This window comes from Bombyx mandarina, chromosome 02, assembly GCF_030267445.1.
Source record: "Bombyx mandarina strain Sakado chromosome 02, ASM3026744v2".
NCBI lineage: Eukaryota > Metazoa > Arthropoda > Insecta > Lepidoptera > Bombycidae > Bombyx > Bombyx mandarina.
The window spans coordinates 944,436-970,588 of record NC_143209.1 but is presented as its reverse complement, the minus strand read 5'-3'; the positions used below and the strand labels follow the sequence as shown (position 1 = coordinate 970,588).

Here is a 26,153-nt window from a genome sequence, read left to right as displayed (position 1 = left end):
TCCTAGTTTTCAATGTAGTAACATCGACAGATCCCAAGAACACAGGGTCATTGAATCATGATTGTCGAATGCAACAATAATATACCCCTTGTACGCAGCTGCTCAAACCTATGGAAGTTAGCAGCGGGAAATTGGGGATTACCACAGTTTAGTTTGACATGTATCTGTGCAATAAAACCTTTCAACATTATTTTCAATTAAGATGACTGATTCAGTTGAAAATTTGGACATGCTTCATTAAGGACTGATATTATTATTATTATTATTATTATTTTTGGCACAATATCTTGAAAAGAATCACCAGATTAAAAAAGTTATTATGTAATGTTATGTTTATATATTTTCAAACTTCCTATATTCAATTATTAGTAGATATGCTGTATCATGAACATCAGTAGTACACATTTATGTAATCACTGCAAACATATTTTATAACAAATCAAATGAATACTGTATTTATCATTTCTACCAAAAAAATATATTCTAAAAATTTAGTGTGGAACAAAATCCAAGTTTTTTTTAAACTGTTTTGTATACAATCATTAATAATTTTGTGATAATAAATCAATATTTTGTCAAAATATCGAATGGCCTCAATACACGAATCAATCACAAATATCATGTCAAGGAACACGTTAAGAGCTGAAAGTAGATTTTATTAATTAAAAATCAATGTTCATGTTGTAGAATTTAATGGACGTATTTACAAAGCTGTATGCAAGAATAATTTTAAGTATTTTAAAGGATTCACTGGTCTTGAACTAGCTTGTGAGTGTACAGTTAACAATAAAACAGCAAAATCAGAGAGCTTGAAGTTAATAGGAGTTAGCTTTGATAAACCAGAGCTAAAAAGGCATGGCAAACAAAACTTAACCTAAAAACACAGCATGAGGTTACTTCTGTAGCTTGTTTTTATAAATGCGGATGAGATACGTAAAAATACCAAAAAAAAAAGCTAACGTGTTTTGATTTAAAAACACATGGCGTCACAATCATACAATTCTGCCGCCAAATCGAAGGTTTGCATGGTCCTATATCGTAAACAATATTCACCACCATGCTTACTTTAAACTTAGGTTCCAATAATTTTTTAAAGGATAATTTAATTATTGCATAAATTTTAAGTACACTAGTGATCCTAAAGCAAGATGTTTAAACCACGAGGCGATATAGAGTTTTAATTTTGAAACAAACAAGATTATGGTATTCTGAATTTATACATAATCCTTTTTCAAATGAAATGTGAATTTTCTTTTGACAAATACTGCCATTCGCAAACAACTTGGTTGAGAAATGTACTCGGTACTAACCTATTAAAATATGTTATGCTCAAAGTTCCTATTGTAAATTGAATGTAAATTTTTTTATTTACCTGCTTTAACAAAGAAGAACCTTTTTAATACTTAATAACCACTATCTGTTTAACCAAAAATACTGAACTTTCAGATCAAGACGGACGAGACATCCTTCCACAGTAATGTACACCAAAAAACTAAATGTAAAATCGGAAATGAATGCGACATGAGAGATGAGAGACAATAGTTTTTCAAACGTCAATAACGTCAGTAGGCTGTCAAACAATGATGACGTCACATCCCAGTAAGAGTCACGCTCGAGCGAGTTTGGTTGACAAGTTCAAAATCTTTGGCCGTAAATATTTGATGTAAACGCTTATTAGGTATATTATGAAAAAAATATTTCTATGCAAGTCATTTATTAGTAAGCTGAAGGTAATATGTGAAGTGGTACTTAGTAATAGTCTGTCCATGTTCTTTGTTAATTAGGTATGCAACTAAAATTGAAATTTACGCGTCCTAAGTTAAAACACACGGAAGGAAGTGATGAAAGGAGTTTGGATTTCGAATCTCATAATCGTAACTCTCCCACTGGTTTTGAAAAACCGATCCTGTAAGTTGATAAAAACTGGCTCTTATTTGTGCATCTACCAAGAAGCGCATATAGTAAAAACTCTTTCACTGGTGTAAATTTAAAGAAATATTTTTTTTAACATTTAAAAGTCTTGAATCTATTAATCCGTCACGATACGAAAGTCCCGCCTTTTTCGAATACAATAAAACGATCTTCATTCCATGTACTAAAAAAATATTATTACTCACACTGGCGGATCTGGTTTTAGGTTTCAAAAGATAATCATCTTTTAGAGTAAGGTGGTAAAGTCCGGTTTTGTTCGGCATGTTAGAAACGAGGACGGTACAGTAGCATTCGTCACCGTCGCATAAAATGGCGACTAAAATACCAATAATTACATCTGTCGAACCGCTGTGTTTCAATTTAACGTTGATTAGAGCAAAAATTAACCTAGATTGTGAGACGTGACCGCAGTTTATCTAAACGAGATAAAATCTGCCTAAAATAGCAGTGCCGTATCTAGAATTCAACAATGATACGTACCTTATGATTATTGACGAACACAAGAAGGACTTCTCTTTTTCTTAACGCAAGATTTAATTGAGTTTTAAAAGAACAGTTGTAATTCAAGAAACAGGAACAATAAAATATCACGGCACGCTCCGACTTGATACATTCGTGCGCTTCCAAATAGCGCTACGGCGCAACTTTTTTGAGCGCGGCATCAACACGGTCAGGTGGGCGAGGTTGCGACACTGCCATTGCGCCATCTCTTTCACTCTATACGCTGTCTCTGTCGCACATACGAAGCGCTCAGTGATGACGAGGGCGGCTAGCGGAGCCCTCGGACAAACGTCGCGCACCAAGCTGCGCGGTAGACTGACTGCTCTCGAACCGCCTCTACTGTTCACGACTAGCCTTGGTCGAGCCAAATAATCGAGCTGGAGCCGCGGGACGGAGCGGCAACGTCGCCTCCGAATAATAGCGAGCGAAACGGACGTGCCGCGATATGAAATGCCACGAAACTCCTTGCCGCGGAGGTGGTGGACCAAAACAAACCTCCTTTCTCTAAAATTATACAACAGTTGCGACCGAGAGCAGAGGCACAGCACAACCGGGCGTTTCGCGTCCGATTCCCGCCTTTTCTGCACGCATGCGACTCAACATACAAAAGGAAATTAGATTTAAAACTTAGTATTAATATACTAGATAGGATAACAATCGTTAAAATTGCATCCGTAATCGTTAATAGGAATTTGAAACATCTTCTAATTAATAAAACCTTTATAAAACTAATAAACTTAATTAATTATTAAGCCGCGGACGGTTATGAGAGCGGCATGTTTTGAGCGGATTAGCTCGCTTGCCGAAACCGGTTCGCTTGGGTTGAGCGGTACGGACTGAGCCACAATATCAGCTTCGGCACTAAGCTCTAAGGTTTATTGGTCGCGCTCAAAAAGATCTCAATACGAACCACGCGGTTTATGCAGATGATCAGGCGTGCAATTATCAAAACGAATTTATTACTACCATGTAGGTTAACCATGTAGGTTCGTTATAGTTTTTTAGTACCCCAATTACTCATATAAAAGGTAAGTACATAATTTTGGTCCGAAAGGTATATTCAACACAATTGCAATTGTTTAAAATAGAGTAGAACAAAATCTTGTTAGCAAACGTTTTTCAGACAAACAACTTTTAAGACTCATTTTATTTTATAATTTTTTTTTATTTTTTTTATTGCTTAGATGTGTGGACGAGCTCACAGCCCACCTGGTGTTAAGTGGTTACTGGAGCCCATAGACATCTACAACGTAAATGCGCCACCCACCTTGAGATATAAGTTGTAAGGTCTCAGTATAGTTACAACGGCTGCCCCACCCTTCAAACCGAAACGCATTACTGCTTCACGGCAGAAATAGACAGGGCGGTGGTACCTACCCGTGCGGACTCACAAGAGGTCCTACCACCAGTAATTACGCAAATTATAATTTTGCGGGTTTTTATTTTTATTGCACGATGTTATTCCTTCACCGTGGAAGTCAATGGTGAACATTTGTTGAGTACGTATTTCATTAGAAAAATTGGTACCCGCCTGCGGGATTCGAACACCGTTGCATCGCTATATACGAATGCACCGGACGTCTTATTATTAGACAACTTAAACATAGAAATCTAAGAAATATTTATCGATTGATTGATCACAACTTTAATAGTAATCAACCCGAACAGAGTCAAATCGAAATTAGCTACTTTTGTATACTTTTAAGTATAATAATAATTTCTTGTGCTTTTTAAGTCGACGTTTTAGTATTCAATTTAAACGCATTTTATTATCAACGTAAACATTTTAAATGATCAATGGTGCTTTCATTATTCTTGTGGTTTTGGTGTATTGTTCAGTATGTAGCACGGCCAATGAAATAAGAATATGTTGTAATTATTGTGAGAAAACTTATATCGTAAGGTACGTTGTAGATGTCTAAGGGCTCCGGTAACCGCTTAACAACAGGTGGGCCGTGTGCTCGTCCACCCATCTAAGCAATAAAAAAAATGGTGGCAGCATCTTACAAGTGACATCTACAATTAACCACTGAGTTTCTCGACGGATCTTCTCAGTGTGGGTCGCGATTCAGATTCGGTGATGGTAGATTCAGTGAAGCAGTGCTCAAAATAAGCAATTTCCTCAGGTTGAGCCCATGAGCTCACCACGCATAGTTGTAATAGCTCCTTAGGAAAGGACCCTAGGTTAAGAAAAAAAATCTAAAGGAAAGATCGCTGAGTAGAACCTACCAGAGCGAAGGAATTTTTATTGCTTAGATGGGTGGACGAGCTCACAGCCCACCTGGTGTTAAGTGGTTACTGGAGCCCGTAGACATCTACAACGTAAATGCGCCATCCACCTTGAGATATAAGTTCTAAGGTCTCAGTATAGTTACAACGGCTGCCCCACCCTTCAAACCGAAACGCATTACTGTTTCACGGCAGAAATAGGCAGAGTGGTGGCACCTACCCGCGCGGACTCACAAGAGGTTCTACCACCAGTAAATAGGTTAATTGAGTAGTATATAATTGAACTGCATACGAGGTGCGCAGATGTCAGAGTCGCAACTTCTCAGCCAAAGCTGACATCATCCGGCGTCATTCACGTTATAACAATGAGTGATAAAGAGTATTAAACTCATCAAAACGTGAAATGCGTAACAGAAAAGCAAATCTATTCCTGCTGTATAAATAAATAAATAAAAACAACATGCTGTGAACTCGAAATGTCACACGGACATTTTCTTCGTTATCTTTATTTAAAAACTAGCTGCACCGTCCGTTTCGCTGGCCATTTAAAATAAACATTATTATTTCTCATCCCCACAACTAGTGCAGGGAGTCCAACACTCATATAAATATTAGCCTATCCATTAAGTACATGTATTTTCTACATGGATACCAAGCTTCAAATCAATCGGATGCACGATTCATTATTTATAACGGATTATCCGTAAAAACCACTTTTGATTTATATATTAGTATAGATATATATAAATCGGTGTATATTCCTCATAGATTCCGTAACGGCTGATGAAATTTTCAGATCGATCTAGGCCAGTTGTCGGCGACCTTGTCAACTATAAGAGCCAAATATAGATAATGCACAATTGAACATTTATTCAAAGCCTTATTTTTAACTTATGCTGTTATAGCCTTGTGTTTGAAAAATGTGTACTGGTCTCTTACGAGGAAAGATAATAAGTAATATTTCGTGTTTGAAATATCGCGGAAAAGCAGCAGACCAGGAGTCAAAGAGCCGCAGGTTGCCGACCACTGGTCTAGCGGAAGTTCCTCTGAAGTTTGGCTTGTTCGATTCAAAGTCGGAACATAGGTCGACCAGCACAGCCGACCAGATCGGTGCATTTAAGTAAGGTAGAAATGAGGCCGTCAGCGCAAATTGACCTAAGCTTATCATAGTTAGTATACAGGCAATTAGGTTTGAATTTTCATGAATTTAAATTTGAGTAAGCAAGAAAACAATTCGCGCAAAAATAATGTTTACAAAGCTATCTGTTATTTATGGACGAAACTACGGATAGGCCGGTCTTGCATAAAAATTTATTATATTTTAAATAAACTCCAATATACGTCATATATGCTTGAATGTAAAAAAATTGTGGGTTAGGCCACTTTTGCGCTGATGACCTCAAATATCAAAATACATACGTGAATTGAGTGGTAACGCAACCGGCCCTGTTTCATCAGCCCGCTTGAAGGATATCTCCCTATTTGTGCATTAATTGTCAAAAAAAAACCAGTGCTATGTTATAAAGAACAATGGTGGAGAAAACATCGAAGAAAAGGGTCATATTAAATAACAATTTCGCAATACTTCAAGCTTGTAACGAGACTAAAAACACAATCTTTTTACACCTAAAACCGATGAAAACAAAAACTATGTTTGGAAATAAGGAAGTTATTAACGTGATTTCATGCAAGACCGCGCGAACTATTTTTTTAATATGGCAAAGACGCATTTAAATTTCGCTACACAAACCAGTACATAGTAGGTACACGATCTGTTGTTATTTCCCCGGTTATGCTGGCATAAGCCCCTATGTTACCAGAGTAGGTAGGACTAAAAAACCTATTTATTTATTTATGTACACACAGAAAACAAGACATAGTACAGAGTAATAGGAAAATTATGTACAAAGGCACTGCTTATTTCTTTAAGAAATCTCTTCCAGCAGACCTGCGAGAGGATAATGAGAATAATAATAATAAAAAGTGATGAGTGACCTATTTGAATTGTATCTCCAATGCTCTTTCCATATTATGTCCCACACTAAACCTTTTGGTTATTACGAAGATGAGATCAGCCGACCATCTAATTTATAGTGAAACTTGACTAGATATTTGTTTTTTTTTAAATTCTTTATTGTGACAGACTTTTTTTTTCATACCTAAGCTGATAGCCTTGAACGGCTATTTCAGTGTAACCTTAACTAGTAAGTGAGCTCGCGGGACTCAAACCTGACGACGTTGCTAACACGAACCCTAGAGCCGTGCTTCGCAGAATCTACCACCGGATCGGAAACGCGACCCACTGAGAAGATCCGACGAGAAACTCAGTAGGCTGTGTCTGAGGGTTAATTTACTCGACGAGCCCTTCGTTGCAAGCGACGGGTTCAACGAGAACGGTGACCGGTGCTTGAGGTACCTAAAAGCACCGTTAGTGGATCGGGAGGATCCGAAATGACGTGTTTGGGGCGACGTCGACTGCTTTCCATTCTTTCCGCAAGATCGGGAATGTAGTTACCGGCGGCCACAATGAGAGGGTTCTCGTGTCGTGCCGCTTTATCGAAGTGGTGACAGACTTACTAAGTACATCGTAATAACGAATATCGATTCAAAAAATCGAATACAGTCTCTTTAACGATTTACTGGTAGCCACTGTGTAGTCTGTTTTTCGATTGAAATCCATAATTAGTTTAATTTAAGCGGTGCGTAAGCAAATGTTTGTTATGAAGTTCTTTTTTTAATTTAACTGCCTAAACTTAACTTTAAAGGCAAAGGTATTGGGTGAACAGCCTAAGATAATAACTATCACAGGGATTTAATTTATTTCATTTGATAAACCTAACCCAGTAACGTTAAAAGATTTCCAAAATTTTTAAGGTTCAGCCTTAAGTTTTTATTCCGAAACATATTTGTAAATTAATTGATTACAATTAAGAAACTAATTTATTGAAGAAGCATATTATATTGTTCAGGTTATGGTCAAAATTAAGAATGTTAAGAGTCTCTCAGTTAAGAACAAAAGCAGTCCATCACAAACTAATAAATAGTGAATCATCTTAGTTTGTATACTCATACTCTACTTAGTACTTATACTCTTGCTCTACTTACTCACTTATACTCACTAGTATTTGACCTTTTAACGTGTTTATTATACGTAGGACGATGTTTTACTGACATTAAATAAATTATTCTTAACGTCAAGAATACATACTTATTCGTTTATTATCACGCATTCAAGTTATCCATTGTTGTAAACATTGGAAATACGAAAACTGTTAGCCTTGGAACTTCTTATCGAATCAACATGCCTACTTACAATCACCGCGAGGGCGCGCGCGAAATGCGACGTTGCCAACTTTAATCTACTACGCCTTAAATACGGACACGTATGCCGCCATTTTGTTTTATATTTAAACCTGTGTAATCCAAATTTAAAAGATTTTAAGAAACACTATAAAGTTCTCAATTTGCTACTTTCAAATCTGCCTTTCCAATACGAGCACATGGTCCAATATAAATTATTCTGGGATTACGTAATCAACATCATGCCTCATCATGGTGCAATTCGTTTCGTTGTAATGACACATTTTTTGCTTGTCTAGGCATTTATAACCGTAATATAATAAAATATTTAGGAGCTTCTTTAAGGCTTGCGCTGTGTAGGTATTATCAATATACTGCATGGTTGTAGTACAGTCGCTCTGCCCATACGAATCATATGGGTAGTCATACCTAGATACATGAAGCGATGAGTGTCGGCGCAATATGTTTGTAATACGTACTGTGAGCTGGGTGACAGCCCGGGCTGGGTGTGGGGTGCACACCCTGAGGATCCAGGGTAGCATTTATGCCGTCCTGCGACCACACACACCACATTTTTAACGCAAATATCACAGTATTGATCACGCACAGACGCCATTTTGAACCGACACTGAGCTCGGTCGCAGAGGCGACGTTGCCACGTCGCACGCTCCAAGCCGCGCTTCTATTTCAGGCCCTCCCTCTCCTCCCCCACCCCGCAGCGCCGTGACGCTCGAGCTCCAAGCAAGGCTCCACAAAACACTATCTATCTTATAATGTTATCATCATACAGTCCCGCGTATTTTTCTTATTTGAAAATATAATGTAGATCATGTGGTTTTCTGTATATGGAGAGGGAAGGGTGGTGACTGCAATGCATGTAACGTAACAATTCATGAAACGATAAGACATTAGGTATAGTGTTGAAAAGCTGATTTAATGTAGAATTTATACATAAATTGTAAAATGTCGAGCGAACGGCCGGCTTTCACCGAGGCGCGGCCGCGCACGACCGTACCGACATGTGCCATTGGCCACCGCAGAGATCGATAGACAAACAGCGACGAGGACGCCGACCTGCGCTCGACTTTCATGTTACGTGCCAACGGGATAAAGACGAGAATTCCGTAGCTATCTGTATAAACAAACTACACCACGAACACACTGACGTCCTCCACGTAGATACGCACAAACACAGGCGCTGTAAGAACGACGACGCGAGCGAATGGCCCAACCTATTAATGTATATCAATATCATCAATGTATTATGGCGCTTTTCTAGAGTCGAAATTCCTCTACGTTCGCGCATCGAGCGCTCCCTACCGAAGGACAAAGGAGGGTTTCACACGGAAAACAAAGGGAAATGCCGGTTACATGATAATAACAAGAACATCTAGATATTTATTTCTGTTATAGTTAGCGCGCTTGATGTTGCCAGGTCGTCTGAAACTGGACAGCGCGCCATTTACCATTATGAAATTGAGATTTTCTAACTGCACATAACACGTTCAAGTGATAAGAAGAATTCTTTGCAACGTTACATAAATAGAAGTTACATTGGTCTAATTATGCGTGCGGCAAAAGGTTAACGTATGGTATCTGAACAGGTGTGGGCCAATGCGTATAACTAGTCTGCAAAGGGTGCTTTGTAGGTATATTTCTATAAAATGTGAGATAAAAAGCAAAACAAAATAGATAAATGGTATAGACAATTAGCTTTGAATGGCAGACGCAATCTGACAACCAGTCACTCACCTCTTTGGATGCTCGAATTTCTCGGTTTTCTACGAATAAATCACAGGAACGTCACTTCTCGACGTAATAGCAAACGTTTTTAAGGTATCTTTAAGATTTTAAAGAATTTCAAATGCATAGAATAATTTAACATTACGTTGAGCAAACGTCCTACGCCGATAGAGACCGAATGCGAACTGTTGGTTTTTGTTGGTTTGGGTTGGCGGCTGACGCCCGGGGCTAGGACAGAGGGCCGCGGGGAGGACGCAAAACCGGAGAACGGACGATCGAGAACTCAGAAACGTAAACGCGTTATTACTAATGAAAAAAAAACGTACACAAAATCAACCAATTCTGTTGTACCATTTAAATTATGTCATTGTCTGAACAGTTCTATTGTAGGTATATAAGTTTTTGAAAAAATCATTAGTGCAGGTTGTTGCACCCACGCGGACCTGTGCAAAGCGATAGTTTTGTAAATATACGTCTACAATAATTTATATTGAGTACTTATATAAACACATATTGTGTATGAATGATATATTTTATGTAGTAGGTGATCAATAGGCAAATTTTTAATTGCCATTTTTTTAAGTATATTGCCGTAGAACCACTACATACCTATACTTTATACCTACTAATATCTACAAAATGTAATAAACTATAGTCTTCAAAATATTGACGCAACGTTAAGCACCTATTCTGTATGCTTTAATGTTAGGAAATTAATATTTTTACAAAAACTGTAGATTGACACCTTTATCACCAAATATATTGTCATCGTTGATTGTTTTCTTCAATCAATGTTGAAGACAAATTAAGTTCAATGAGGAAAAATTAGAAGATAATGCAGTAAAATATGATAGCCCCTTTCCATGGGCAAACAATACCGAAAAAGTTTCATTTGTATTTGATTGCTTAATAGTTTCATCGACCAATACGGACGGACTGATTTTTTCCTACTGGCCAATAATATGAAAGATCGTGTAATTGTCAAAAAAAAGATTAATTTTAACACACGTCTGTAATTTTCATCGCATTTATCGTTAATTCGTCACAATTTCAAGAAGAATTCAAGAACTTTTAATACAACAATGAGATTGAACAGTTTAATTTTTGCATTTGTGATTTTATTCAGTGTTGTTTCAGCAAGAATCGACCCTAAAAATTTAAAATGTTTGGGTGTGTATACTACGTGTTTTCTGTTTTTTTTTTTATTATTTAGATAATATGATAATTTAATATTTATTTGATTTGAATTATATAATTTTTCTAGTTTGTCGGACGACGTTTGAGGAGCTTCACCAGGTGATAAAAAGCATAGATAAATGGAAAAGAGTCGATGTGAGTAATTTTAAACTTTAAAATAAAAATATAAAAAAATCTGCATATAAAAGTATAAATCTAAAACTTTTCTTTTACCATTTTCAAGATAATTAATCTTGATAATGGTGCTAATTTGTTAAGCATTAAACATTTTTCTTGTATTTTTTCAAATAATCTTATCCAATTTTAACACGAATCTTTCCTTTACCATATAAACTTAAGCATGACAATTAAAATTTTACGAAAAAAAGAATTATAACTTGTTTTATTTCGAGTAAATGTTGACAGTCACACTAAAATAGTCATAACTCTCTCCAGTACAAAGTGTGGTTTCAAAATGAAGTGTAATGAATAATTATGAGCTTTATTTTTCCCAATATTCACATTTTAATCCAGAAATAATAAACTACATAGCATTTTCCTTGGATAAAGAGTTACTTGTGTCACTCGCTGTTCCATAAACAACCAGTTGGCTTAAAACACAAACCACAAGAGAATATACTGTAATATTTATTTAGAAGATATATTGAGCCTTAACTGGATCATGTTATTTCCCACATTGTCCTACATATTAATGTAGGTAATGTTATCTTTGTGTTCAATTTTACTCAAAACTTCAACTGTTTTTGTTTCAAGACAAGCAAACATATTTAGAATATTGACTAACACATTTATCAAGTATATAGCAGCGGACTATATAATACTTTTGTTATTGAGGTGATTTTAATTTTAATACTGATAAAAAAATATATCCAACATGCCTGTGTGGGATATGTGGTAGTAACTTATGCTGTGCCTGCATAATGGTCATTAATTTTCAGAGGTTAATAAATAAGTGTAATGAGTTTATATTTCTAGTATTAATTGAATGTATGTGGTTATGTTTCCTGTCTTCTTCTTTTTGATCTTACCTGATTAAATAGGATTCTGGCAACATATCCTCTTTTCCCATTCAGGCATATCATACCTCATCTTTGCACTCATACCAACCCGTACCAACTGAATACTGAATACCCACATATAGAGAAAGCACTCACGCACCTATCCAAGAGAGCACTGACGTGGAAAGTGTTTGGCAAAAGGAAGAGAGGCCTTCCCAGAAAAACTTGTGGTCGCTTGGTGGAGCAGGAGCTAACCGTCTTGGGCACGACGTGGTAGGGGCTAGAACAGACTGCCCAAGACCGATCTAAAGGGAAGGATTTGATTAAAGTTCTACACCCCAGCAGAGTGTAATAGGAAAGAAAGAAGAAGTGTAACTCAAAATATCAATAAACACACATATTAAATATCACACATGCTGATATCATCATTAGGATTTTCAAAAAGATCGAAATGCTCTTCATCAATACATTTAGTTTGGGGTTGATGCTGTGCAACTACATCATCCTCTAAGAAGTTATCCTCTCTATCCATCCTCTAAGGAATGGTTTTACTGTAGATGGGGTATATTGTGAAACTGCAAGGACCGGTACCACCTTAACTGTGTGCCTTAAGGGAGTAAAGCATTGCTATTCGAAAAATGGGATGGGAGCCCACCTGCGGCACTAAATCACGCCTTGCACGTAAGGCACGCCTTGAGCTATCTCATCCAGCTCCTAGCTTTTTGTTCATTGCTGTGTGAAGTGTGCTAACAGATTTCTTTAAAATTATTTGTCAAAATTGTATTTAGGCTACCATCAAGCCTTTTTGCTTTCCCAACTGGGGATTCCTTCACACCCTGTATCTTGCAAATCAGTTAATGACCCCTTTATCCTGAACTTTTAGGACTGTTGATTTAATTTTTGTATATTTTAGAGAATGTCTCTCAGTTTAGTGTGTCTATTGGTAAAGGCCTCCTATAGCATCTTCCATTGTTGTCGTATCTTTAGCAACCCTCCTCCAGTTAGGAGCGGCGATAAATTTTGTATGACTAAAACCACTAACAGCCGGATAGTATTGGACGAAACGACAAGGTCTTGATTCACGCAATTCATCCAGGGAACTAAAAGAAAAATTGTAATCGCCACATGTGTATCGCAAGGTTATGTTAATGCTACCATAAAATCGGTGATAACATAACGTTACGTGTGCCTTCGTCGCAGATAAGTGAACCTATATCTTGAGATAAACCAAATGTTACTTAATAACTTAAATATGATTTTGTTGTGAACATGGTAGTGTCAAATATCGTCTTTTGTCTTGCATTGTGGAAAGTACCAGACCCCTGCGTTTGGGTGCTTTGAAGTGGCTATCAATAGTGAATGGAGCCCACTGGCACTGTTAATGTTGATGTATGTTTCGTGACACCATGGTAAAGATGTTGATTTTTTCGCCTATCTAATCGTTGGGACCCTCTAGACTCTTAAGCCCATTGCAACTATGGACGGACCGGTTGAGCCCACGGTCTCAATCTGAGAGTATTGCTAACACTGGCAAGAGCAGTGCTTCGCTTAATCTACCACCGGATCGGAATCACGACCACCCTAGAAGATCCGACAAGAAACTTAGTGGGCTGTGTCTATGGGCTAGTTCGCACCTCAATGACTTCGTCGTAAGTTCGACGAGCAAGATATGAATATGCAAGCATCCTTCTCTAGAAATAGTATCCACGACTTGTTATCAGACAATTAATGTTGTAACACCTATGCAAATGCCGGTTCGTGGCATTTCTCTGGCACAACGTTGTCGTGTGTTACATTCTGACAGGTGAATTAGCCACTATCGGTACTGACATGTCCAGGACAATTCAAATCAGCAGCAAAAGACAGGAATGGGCAGTGACGCTCAGCCTTTAGCAGCTTCCAGATGTCTTGATGGAACTGTTGCTTATGTCGATAAATTAATTAAATCGAGGCGTTTTTGTAGCACATCAGATTGCGATTCGTTTGGTATTGTAAGTGTTACTATGGTAACAGGATGTTTGTACGTTCTTCGTGTCTGCATAGTTATTTTTAGCTTTCAAATCTGTGCACATCGATTACTGAAATTGGATTTTCTTTGTGTGTTCAATGTTTTCTTGAATATGGAAGCGAAGCCCACTGAGTTTCTCGCCGGGTCTTCTCAGTCGATCGCTGTTGGTAGTAGATTCAGCGAAGCACTGCTCACGCTAGGGCTAGTGTTAGCAATTCACTCAGGTTGATTCCGAGAACTCACCTACCGGTCCGCGCGAAGTTGGTATAGCCTCTTAGGCTCATAATGATTAGGTGGTAGGGTTAAAAAATCCGCTAGTAACTACTTTCTTACTGGTGGTAGGACCTCTTGTGAGTCGCCAAGGGTAGGTACCACCACTTTGCCTATTTTTGCCGTGAAGCAGTAATGCGTTTCGGTTTGAAGGGTGGGGCAGCCGTTGTAACTATACTTGAGACCTTAGAACTTATATCGCAAGGTGGGTGGTGCATTAACGTTATAGATGTCTATGGGCTCCGGTAACCACTTAGCATCAGGTGGGCTGTGAGGTCGTCCACCCATATATGCAATAAATAAATAAATAAATATCATTAGACAAACGTTTACACGATTGCGGGACATACAGCATTTCTTAGGAACGGTTTTTTCTCTCTCTTTCTCCTCAAGGACAGTTTATTTTCTCTCTGTACATTATGATAGATAGATATAGTTTTATTTTTCCAAATGAAAAGGCGATGGTATAGCACCATACAGCCTAATCTTTTATATATGTATATTTTTTTGGAAATGTGATATTAAGAAATGAAATGAAGCTGAATGGCATGGCATGAAATGAAATTAAGCTGAATGGCATAGCATGAAATGAAATGAATTGAAATGAGATGAGGGGATATTTTTATGAAAAATGACAATATGGAGTGAAATGAAATGAATATGATTGTTTTGAGACATTAATCAACTGGGATAAAATGAAATCAAATGAGATGATATGGGATGAAATATAATCTCAGTATAATGGTGGTCGTTTACTGAGATTATTTCAGTGGACTTTTTGGAGGATCCCGAGAAGTTACGTCCAGCGGCTTTGTTTCATTTTCCCACATTTGTGCTTTTTCACAGATGTTAAACAGTTAATAAACCACCGTTATTATACATTTAAACCTGAAGAACACTAGACAAAATAAGACAAATCGCTTAACTTGTGCTCCCGCCAAAAAGTCCTCTGTACATTAACGCCAGTGATGTTGCCAGTAGAATCTAATACGAAATTTATAATTTTTTTTATTTTTAGGTTGGCAACTTCAGAATGGACAAAGATGGCAACACAATGCAGCAGAAAGTGCCCGCTCATCGATCTGCGGTCTACATTTCTGAACTTATTGATGAGATTTGTATGTTTGCGCTTTTTATTTTTTATTATGTCAATCTATATTTATATCTATAAATCTACAGTGGTTTTTACGGATGTTCCGTTATAACTACTGAACCCTGCATCCGATTTACTTGAAACTTGGTATCCATGTAGAAAATACATGAACTTAATGGATAGGCTAATATTTAGATGAGTGTTGGACTCCCTACACCAGTTGCGGGGGCGTTGATGGTGAGAATCTTTGTGGGGGTGAGAAATAATAATGTTAATTTTAAATGCTCAGCGAAGCGGACGGGTACGGCTAGTATTTATATATATATAGCCGTTGCGTGCCTCTAAAATCGTCAAGAATGTAATGGCTAAATATTTTATTTATATCATTTTCCATCGCGCCGCATCCGAATGTCAAATAAACCGCAAATGTCATCATGAATTTACTTTAAAACACAAAATTGCAACATAATATGAATGTCTAGCGCATTGTTTATTTATCAAAATTTGAGTAGTACTAGTCCCATTTTTAAAACTGGAAAGGCGAAGGTATACACACAATACGACCTAATCTTTTGTATATTCTGTTTCATGAAAAATAAAATTGAGGGAAATGAATTGAAGTTGATTAATTTGAGACTTTAATCAATTGGGAGTGAAATTAAATGTATTGGATGAAACGGAAGTCTCAGTAAAATAGTATAATAGTTATTTACTCAAACTTTTTCAGTTGACTTTTTGAAGAATCCTGCGTATTTATTTATTTTTTATTTATTTATAACTTCTTATACTAGAAAGTATAAAGGCGGACTTAATGCCATAGGCATTCTCTGACAGTCTACCTTAGGGGAGTGCAGAGATGAAGCTTGGTAGGTGTAGTGTGAAGGTGATATTACTTAAACATATGTGTATATATAACATACATAATATTTATAGATACAAATACTCGTACTTAAATAAATACATATACATAAACATATACATATAAAAACATATATAAACAAATATTATCAATTAGATGACTCTGCTAACTCTCTGAGAAACAGTTCTCGAACCTTCGTCTTAAACGCTTCACGTGTAGTGGCCGACCTTAGTTTGAGTGGGAGCGCATTCCATAGAAGAATAGACTGAATAGTGAATGAAGAATGTAAAAAGTCAGAATTATTATTTAAGCTAGTTTCGGCGGTTTTGTATCATTTCCGAACATTTGTGCACTTTCACAGATTCTTAACGGTTGATTAACCACCGTTATTACACATTTAAACCTGAAGAAATACTAAACTAACAAAACAACTACTATTACTACCACCCTGTCTATTTCTGCCGTGAAACAGTAACGCATTTCGGTTTAAAGGGCGGGGCAGCCGTTGTAACTATACTATGACCTTTCAACTTATATTTCAAGGTGGGCGGCGGCATTTACGTTGTAGATGTCTATGGGCTGTGAGCTCGTTCACCCATTTAGGCAATAAAAAAAAAAGAAGCCGTTCATCCAATTTCGCTCCTCGCGTTTTCACTAAAAAGTATCAAAATTTGAATTCCACTCGAACTCTTGATGCTTACGTTCCTTTGGAGACTTTTTGGCGGGAACGCGAGGAGTGAAGCTGTGCGATTTGTTTTATTTTGTCTATTTAGTGTTTCTTCAGGTTTAAATGTGTAATAACGGTGGTTTATTAACTGTTTAATATCTGTGAAAGTGCAGAAATGTGAGAAAATTAAACCAAAGCCGCTGGACGTAACTTCTCGGGATCCCCCAAAAAGTCCACTAAAAAAAATCTTAGTAAATGACCACCATTTTACTGAGATTATATTTCATCCCAGTTGATTAATGTCTCAAATTAATCATCGTCATTTCATTTCATTTCACTCCATATTATCATTTCTCGTAAAAGTAAGAGTATAAATTAAAATAAGACATGACCTTAAAGGTCTTAGTTACCAGGTCATAAAATCCCATTTAAAAAAAAGTACGTTCCTTTTCGCGCAGAAGATTGTACTCGTCGACAATTGAACACGTCATCGATGCGTTACAGGCAAAAAGATGGATGACTACGTCCGCGTTTACTACAAGTCGACCGGCAAATTGACGATAATGCAGCTGATGACCAAGGAGGGCGGCATGAACCCTGAATTCTCGAAGACCAAGTTCGTGACCGACGACGACCTGAACAAAAGCTTGGAGTATTACGTGAGTTGTATAAAAAAGCTCTATGTAAACAGTCGACGTCATTACGGATCTTCCCGATCCATTACCGGGGCTTTTATTTTATTTTGACGGTCGCCATGAGGTTAGGTGGTGTAGGTTCACTTATTAAACTACACAACGCTAAACTATAGAACTTAGCTGTGTATTCATGTGCACAGCAGAAAAGCTAATTTAAATAAAAATATTGTTCTAATAAACCTCTCGCGAGCTGGTTGAGGGCATACACGATCCTTTGGACCGAATGGTAAACAGTCGACGTCACGCTAAACACGTCATCCTCCCCATCCACTAACGGTACTTTTATGTACCACAAGCACCGGTCACAGTCTTCGGCGAACCTGTCGCTTGCGACGAAGGGCTCGACCAGTGAATTAACACACGGACACAGCCCACTGAGTTTCTCGCCGGAATATTGTGGGTGGGGAAGTGGGTCGCGTTTCCGATCCGGCGAAGCACTGCTCTTGCTAGCAAAGCCTCTCAGGTTGAGCCCGTGAGCTCACCTACCCATTAGGGCGTAGCAGGAATAGGCTACCAAAAAAAAATGGAAGCATAACTCGACCCAATGTTTCAGTTTGATTTAATCTAGACTTAAAGACTTCATCATAGTCTACCAGTCTACTAAGTCTGCCAGCGATTAGGTAGGGAAAAAAATAGCATATAGATGTAGAATTCGAGAACGCAGCGAAAAAAAAAAACTTTCTCTGTTCCAAAATCTTGTTATAATAATAATTTAGAAATGAATGTACCTTATCTACCTCTTACCTTACTTACCTCTACCCTCCATAGCTTTCTCTCACTCACATCTTAACGCTCCGTTCCACACTCTTTTCATACGTTCCGTTCTTATCAATCCTACATTGATATGGATTATCTGTTTGATTTTGACACTGATGTGGAGGGTAGAGGTAAGGAGAACCGTCTCATATGGGAGAAACTTGAAAAAGTGTCCCACTTTTAGCACTAAATAACAGTTCAAAAATCCTCCAGAATGGCGCTAGCATAGGCACAGGGTATGATAGAATTGAGCAGTTGTTAACTGATTGAAGTATGCTGAGTTAGGAACTTTAATATATTTAATGACTAGAGTAGTTAGTGACAGTGTAATATATAAGACCTCACATGTTTACGTAGTCGAAACTAATTTCGTCAATATAACCTAAAATTATTGCTGTGGTAAAACGTGGAGACATCGATTGCATTTTCTTATCAGCTTTAAATAAAATACTTTTTGTGATTTCGTAGCGCTTACAGTTCTTTCGTCCATTTTTATTTCTCTATCTTATTCTAATAACTTTTAGCGCCTTTTTTTTTAATTTACCCGGTTGTGACTGTAGCGCCACCCTTATTTAGCAGATTTTAATGGACGCTTTTTACACACAGACCTCTACCCTCCATGATTCGTCTAAAGAAATCCACAGAGTACTTCGAATAACAGAGTAGCTTCCGCGACTCGACAGTAAGAGAAGTGTCGTATTGTTTAGACATAAAACCGAAAACCTGTGCCTAAACTGAGTAAAAATGTTCCAATATAAAGAAACTTTTCTAATAAAGTTATAGAATAAGTTTCTTAATTTACCCGGTTGCTACTGTAGCGCCACCCTTATTTAGCAGATTTTAACGGACACTTTTTTCACGCACAGAGACGGTTCTCCTTACCTCCACCCTCCATAGACAATGATGGTCTTTAAATAGGTTTATCATTCACGTTCCAGTGCGAACGTATGTTTGAAGACAACGAGGACGAGATCACGTCTTTGTACGTGAAGCGACCCGACGATGACGTCATGCCGGACGCGGAACGCGAGGTGAGTCGCTACTAGTGATGACGTCACCGCTGTAAGGAGTGACGTTGTCGACACTGGGAGCTCGTGTTCTAAGACGCGGGTAGCCCTAATGGTTTTGTTCGGCAATGGACTTTGTTTTTTTAACACCCTGTATATATCTGTCTATACAGCGGAGTCTGTCAACGTAACACGGTTAATAAATATAGCAGACCAAGCATTTTTATTGTGCTATTATACTTGAGACCTTAGATCTTGAATCTCAAGATGAGTGACGCATTTACGTTGTAGATGTCTATGGGCTCCATTAACCACTTTAAACCAGGTGGGCTGTGAGCACGTCCACTCATCTAAGCAATAAAAAAAAAATTTCAAAAATTACTAGGTGTCGCGTAGTAGTCGAAATTCGACTATAATAATTAACTTTAATTATAAGTTTGTACATTATTATGATTCTATTATGAAATTTCTATAATAATTGTTCTATAATCACAGATTTCGCCAAGACTACACTATAGACAAATAATATTAAAGACAAACAATATTAATCTATTCTCAATCTTACCACAGACTTTAAGTAATAAACAAAAGACTATAATAGTATAATATGCGTGTGTGTCAAATCTACTACACTATAGTGTGTGTAATTAAATAAAAAAATCTCTTACAAACTTTTTTTTCACTATAAAGATGCATTTTCATTTTAAAGAAATACACCGATACACACTTAGTAATGGATATCAGAATATGAAATCAGGTGTTTACGATTCTGCTATTTCACAGATATGCTTCAACCACGCCAAGTATTGCGAGGAGTGGATGTTACCCACTGAAGAGGACACGACTTGGACCAGAGAAATGGAGGAGGAGTATGTCAAGGTGAGTAGCATTTCCTCGCTACACGTGTCCCCGGACCACAACCGGCGCGCACGTGGTACACGTGACCATCGACGACTTGAACTCATTATTCTCCTGCCCAGTGGCAGATTTACCCTAAGGCCCAGGCCTAGGGCGGGCAGATTTAGGAAACTTATTATAACGTATGGCGGGCGGACTGCACTGCATGGTGCAATCTGTACCGCATAAAACTAAATTTCTAAATCTGTTTAGATGAAAGTTGGCAATAAAGTAATTTTATTATGTAGTCTATAATGTTGGATGCTGAGAATGGGGCGTCTGATGGCTTGGGGCCTAGGGCGGCCGAGACTGCAAATCCGCCACTGCTCCTGGCGCCAACTCCAATCATCATTCTCCTGCCCTTCTCCCAGTAACCTGTTGTAGGCGCAACCGGTTTTCTCCTTCCATACTCCTCCATCATATACCATTTCTTCGCTCACTCCCCTCTTACACATATCGTCTTTCACGCAATCCATCCATTACTTCTTAGGTCTACTTCTCCCTTTATATCCTTCCACATTCATAGTTAACATTCTCTTACCAACCTCATTGTCATTTCGTATTATCACATGTCCATACCATCCCAAACGCGTACTTCTCAGCTTCTCTGTCACAGGTGCCACTTTCAGTGTGCTTACTGCGAGTTTTGTAACGTTCACGGTAACATAGAAGTTAGCTCATATTTGTATGGCACGGGATCGTTTGCGTACGTTTGCCGCTAGGGGCGCTGTTCCAACTGCATACAAAATTGAGTTAACTTTTACGCTATCCCCACTTCGATAAAGCGGCACGACACGAGAACCCTCTCATCATGGCCGCCGGTAACTACATTCCCGATCATGCGGACAGAATGGAAAGCAGTCGACGTCGCTCAAAACACGTCATTACGGATCCTCCCGATCCACTAACGGTGCTTTTAGGTACCCCAAGTACCGGTCATCGTCCTCATCAAACCCGTCGCTTGCGACGAAGGGCTCGACGAGTGAATTAACCCACAGACACAGCCCACTGAGTTTCTCGCCCGATCTTGTCAGTGGGTCCCGGTTTGAGCCCCGTGAGCTCACCTACTAGCTCGATGAATCTAGAATAACCCCTCGACGTTACTAGAATAGATAGAAAAAAAAACAACGGTTGAGAGCCGCAGGCCTGTCCCTATAGTGACGCGTCGCCTGTGTCCCACAGGTCCACGGGCCGGACCCGTACGGCTTTGGGGGCGTGCCGCCGCCCGCCCATCCCGACCTGTCCGAGGACTACGACGACACCGACCAACATACGGACGACTTCGGCGACGACATCAGGGACGAACTCTAGGACCCCCGCACGCCGCCGGTACTACACTCATTTCAGTTAAAATATACTTTATAAACAAAATCATAGGAGCATTGCATTAACTAAATAAAACTACTGGCGCGCCATCTAGCGTGAGTCTCTACAAGCTCTCTCCGTAGTGCCAACCACAGTCAAAGCAATTTTCAAGTCGATAAATAATTAAAGGCTTCGTCAAACAGAACGCGTACTTAGCGCGCGTCAGAGCGTTGTGCTATGACGCCGAGATGTGCTGTACTACTATGTTAATGTACTGTCAAACAGAGCGCCAGCGCTATAAGTACGCAGCGCTTTGTCGCGGCGTTAGGACGCTTTGACGTCAGACGTTGTAATTTTTACAACGTCTGACATACTACGTACCGACATGCATAAAATTTAAACATTCATTGAAGTTGGAACTTACTCTGAACTGAAGCAGCTGATTTTACTTTAATAAAATAGCGACAATGGTTAATAGACAATACTATTTATCTGCAAATAAAGCGAAAACAATATGGTCTGTGGAAAAAAATAACTGTAGACAGTAGACTGTAGACAATGTATCATGTATAATGGACTATAGATAGTGTATCATACACAATTGACTATAGACAGTGTATCATACATAATTGACTGTGGACAGTACTAAATGCAAAGGTTTGCAATTCGATGATATTAAATATTAAGCAGACTTGTGTACGTCCGTTCACTGTTAGACTACAGGGAAGATGCCCACGGGCCGCAGTCGCATCATATAGCCCATGTAATGTTAATTGCATGATTAATCCATAAAAATGTAATCATAATGAATTCAAATTACGCGGGATAAATAATTGAATTTCGTTCAGTGATCATGAAGTTAAAAACTAATTGAATTCTGTAGCACACTTAGTTATTATATTCGACAAAGCTTTTTTACTTGTTTTGATAGACCCAATAATCTTCTGTGCTTAAATAATTCAGAGCTAACCGAAATAATTGTTTGTCTAAAAATATATTTTAACTGAAATATGTTTGAAGTTTATTATCATTAATAAACTTATTTAATTATTATTGTAGTACTTACTCTACACGTGTCTTCCGCAGTGCCTTGAATTAGTTTCGTGTTTTAGGTCTTTGAGGTATTCAGATAGTTTTCTTAGTGATTAATTAAATTATTTGTTAATTGAATTAAAACTGTCATCACATATCAATTACACATATCAGTTCATCTGTTAGAAGCGATCACTATATATTGAAGGGTGAAAGACAATTTGGCTTAAGCGAAATTTTGCTTAATACGTGCCATTTATCTTTATAATTAGAGGTGCGTTTTGATTTGATATTAGCAGACCGCTCCGGCTCCGCTCGGGTCTTTAACAAAAATTTCAACGATATTTGAAGTTGTTTTATTTTTTTAAATAAAAGAACTTATTGCGGCACAACTATAATAGTTAGACATATGCTGTCACGACACTTTTTGTAAATAATAATGCGTTCTACAAAGTCGTAGTACATTATTTTATTCTATCATCAATAGTTTTCACAGGACACGCTATGTAAAGAATATTTATTATAGGTGATTTTTTTACACCTTGGGTTACGTTATTGGAGTTTTAGTAAGGATCCCTAATTTTTTTCAAAAAAGATTCTCGGAAATAGTCTATGTCACTATGTCACTTGGGAATAGTGTAGCTTCCAAACAGTGAAAGAATTTTTCAAATCGGTTCACTAGTTTCGGAGCCTATTCAATACAAACAAATCTTTCCTCTTTATAATATTAGTATACATTAACATCAACAGTTCGATTTTTCTAATTGAACTTCAATTAAGTTTATTCCATTCAAATAGCTGAATACGGTTTTTTGTTTGATTTTTTTATTTATTATAAACTTTAAATGGCTCTCTTGTAAAGTTGCAAAAGTGTCGCTTAAACCAAATTGCGTTTCGCCGCTCGATATAATGTTATGGTTAATGACTGTTCTTTTTAGAGTATAAGTACTCTATAGTTAGCTTTTGCCCTCATATGACGTCATCCGGAGTGAAGGTACATTTGGTCGCGTTTGAGCGAGTGACGTCATTTCTAAATAAGAATTGTTGTCTGCCGCCTCCCGTTGTCAGTTTGTTCCCAGTGTGTGAATTACGTAAGGAATTACTTTGGTTTTTACAATTGAAATTTTAATAGTTAATATTTCACTCTAAAATTGGTGTTACAGTTAAATTTTCTTATATCAGATGAAATTTAATTTTATCTGATACAAAAAATTGAGTTTTTTATTCTACTTACAAAAATGAAATTTATAATTAGTTTGCTATGTGTATATTGAAAAAAAAAATACAGGTGAATGTGTGTCACAAAAATTTATTCTTGTTTCATTTTGAGTATGTATTGTAATGTATGTATATTGTAATTAACAAAAATAAATGAGCATTCACATTGTATTTACATGTTGTGAATGTATAGTCGGAATCTGTGATTACTTGATTATGGTAAAGTCAATTATATCAGCAAACTTTGATAAAATTATCATCAGTCTAGTGAAGTTCATAGTCGTTATTTGCATATCGCCCTCATTGGGTTAGTGTTGAATTTTTTTTAGATGATACTCGCAATTACATTCCCAAATTGATTGTTTTGGGTAGATTATAGTTTTTTTTTTAGGACTAGTAATGGTTTGGAACCATACAGCTTCTGCGGTCACTGACAATAAGCGCGAGATGAAACTTTAAAAATAATTTAGACACAAAGTGGCATGTTCTCTGTTCTCTCAAACATTCAAATCAAAATGGTTGTGATTAGTATACATTATCTATTTGACTAAATCGAGACCCTAAGAAAAATATATTTATGTATACATATATATTCAGGCTACCGAGGGAGTCATTAGGCATTATACAGGGCAAGGACGCGTATCGTCTGATTGGTCGCATTGAACCTATAAAAAACTGGGCTTTGGCATTATGTTTGTAATGTAAAAATAATAATTTTATTTTATCTGTGGTACGATTTTGCGTAACCAATATGGAGGGTAAATGTAAGGAGCACCATTTTGTATAGGGGGCAAGTTGAAAAAGTGTCCGCCTATTAACACAGCAAGTTATTTTTTCATCGAAATAGCGCTAGTGTAGGAAGTGGGAATGATACGAATAAAGCAGTTTTAAACAGAGTTAAGTGTGGTAGTATAAGGTGCTGTTTTTAAAATCCTCCCACTTGCTACTGTGGCGCCACCTTAATTGGCTTCCTTTCAGCGGACATCTTTTAAAACACTGAGTTGGTACTCCTTGCTTCTACTCAAGTAACCAAACCTTTTAAGAAGTACTATGTTGTCTGTGGAACATCAAATTTGAATATCGATTCGGTAATAGATCATCATTATCATTCTTTCCTATTACCCTCTGCTGGGGTGTAGGGCTCGAATCAAATTTTTCCATTTATATCGGTCTTGGGCAGTCTGTTCTAGCTCCTCCCACGTCATGCCCAAGACCCCTAGCTCCTGCTCCACCGAGCGACGCCAAGTTGTTCTGGGGCGGCCTCTTAAATAGATACTCTTTGGTATTTTTGGCAGGAATGTACTTAATGACGCGTGATGTGTAACTCAATAGAGAGCCGTGTTGAAATTCCCGCGTAAATGATGAGCGTCGAAATATTTGTAATTAAATTTGTTATAAAACGGCGAACTTCGATGACGTATCATTCAAACTAATTTTACGATTTGTAAAGCTATTTTATCGTAAAACATTATTTTGTTTGCGACTCGTGAAAGCAAATTACAAATGTATGTCTTTTATATTTATGTTGTGTGATAAATTTGATAAAATATAAATAATTGGTTTTTATTTTGTTGTTTTATTTTATCTACTATTTGGAATTGGCGCCTTGAAAGGCGATTGATTGCATGCAGCAGAGATGCGAAAGGATGTGTGGAGCAACGAGAATGGATAGAATACGGAATGAATATGTTAGAGGAAGTCTGAATGTGGCACTTGTGACAGAGACGCTGAGAAGTGCGCGTTTGGGATGTTATGGACATGTGATGAGACGAAATGACAATGAGGTTGATAAGAGAGTGTTAACTATGAATGTGGAAGGATATAGAGGAAGTAGACCTAAGAAGAAATGGAGGGATTGCGTGAAAGACGATATGGATAAGAGGGGAGTGGGAAAGGAGCAGAAGAATGATGATTGGAGTTGGGGCCAGAGGGGAAACCAGGATGAATGTTAAAAAGTAGTCACTCAGCTTGAGACATGGAGTCTGGTCCACTTTTACACAGCCATGTATCTAGTATGAAGTATCGATGGTACGGGCCAGTTCGGCTGTGCCCCATACTCATGTGTCCAAAACAGAAACAATTTTTAGACAGAAATCAAACTTTCGCGAATTCAAGGTTCATGACTGCCAGTGTTTTTAGCAGCACGCTTCGAGGAAGTTTGGTAACTACTCTTTATTGGCACTACAGACGAGAAGACAGTCCACCTGAAGATGAGTGATCAACTTCGCTCATGGATATCAGTAATTCCAGGGTCATAACAAGAGTCTGAAGGATATTGGCGGCATTGATAATGGGCATGTAATCACTTAATATCAGGAATGTTCGTGCGCTCATCATCCTCAAAAAGGCTTTTTTTATTGCTTAGATGGGTGGACGAGCTCACAGCCCACCTGGTGTTAAGTGGTTACTCGAGCCCATAGACATCTACAACGCAAATGCGTCATCC

The 26,153-nt window shown here is 37.8% G+C and overlaps 2 protein-coding genes across 14 annotated transcripts in view; one reads left to right on the top strand and one right to left on the bottom strand.

Moving 5' to 3' along the window:
- Sin3A (SIN3 transcription regulator family member A) overlaps positions 1–9,899 on the bottom strand; it is a 42,315-nt gene extending 32,416 nt beyond the window's left edge. For 11 of the 13 annotated variants that reach the window (XM_089732705.1, XM_089732736.1, XM_089732743.1 and 8 more), the window contains exon 1: positions 9,715–9,899. The gene's annotated coding sequence lies outside the window, so the exon portion shown is untranslated. Of the gene's footprint in view, positions 1–2,412; positions 3,028–8,441; positions 8,624–9,714 lie in introns of those variants that run through there. The other 2 variants (XM_089732709.1, XM_089732715.1) reach the window with 2 other exon arrangements.
- A 760-nt stretch (positions 9,900–10,659) lies between these two features.
- Positions 10,660–25,273, top strand: sel (canopy family protein seele). Its single transcript, XM_089732889.1, has 7 exons — positions 10,660–10,875; positions 10,970–11,037; positions 15,197–15,296; positions 17,302–17,456; positions 19,187–19,279; positions 20,039–20,134; positions 21,335–25,273. Exons 1-7 carry the CDS (start codon positions 10,788–10,790, stop codon positions 21,461–21,463), a joined length of 729 nt encoding a protein of 242 aa, XP_089589015.1. The 5' UTR covers positions 10,660–10,787; the 3' UTR covers positions 21,464–25,273.
- The last annotated feature ends 880 nt before the right edge of the window (positions 25,274–26,153 follow it).

What these genes read in the sequence shown, in the direction of transcription:
- sel (XM_089732889.1), top strand. Translation starts at nt 10,788, where the DNA reads ATGAGATTGAACAGTTTAATTTTTGCATTTGTGATTTTATTCAGTGTT. An exon ending in ATAAATGGAAAAGAGTCGAT is followed by an intron (nt 11,038 to 15,196) that starts GTGAGTAATTTT and finishes TTTTATTTTTAG; the next exon opens with GTTGGCAACTTCAGAATGGA. An exon ending in ACAAAAGCTTGGAGTATTAC is followed by an intron (nt 17,457 to 19,186) that starts GTGAGTTGTATA and finishes TTCACGTTCCAG; the next exon opens with TGCGAACGTATGTTTGAAGA.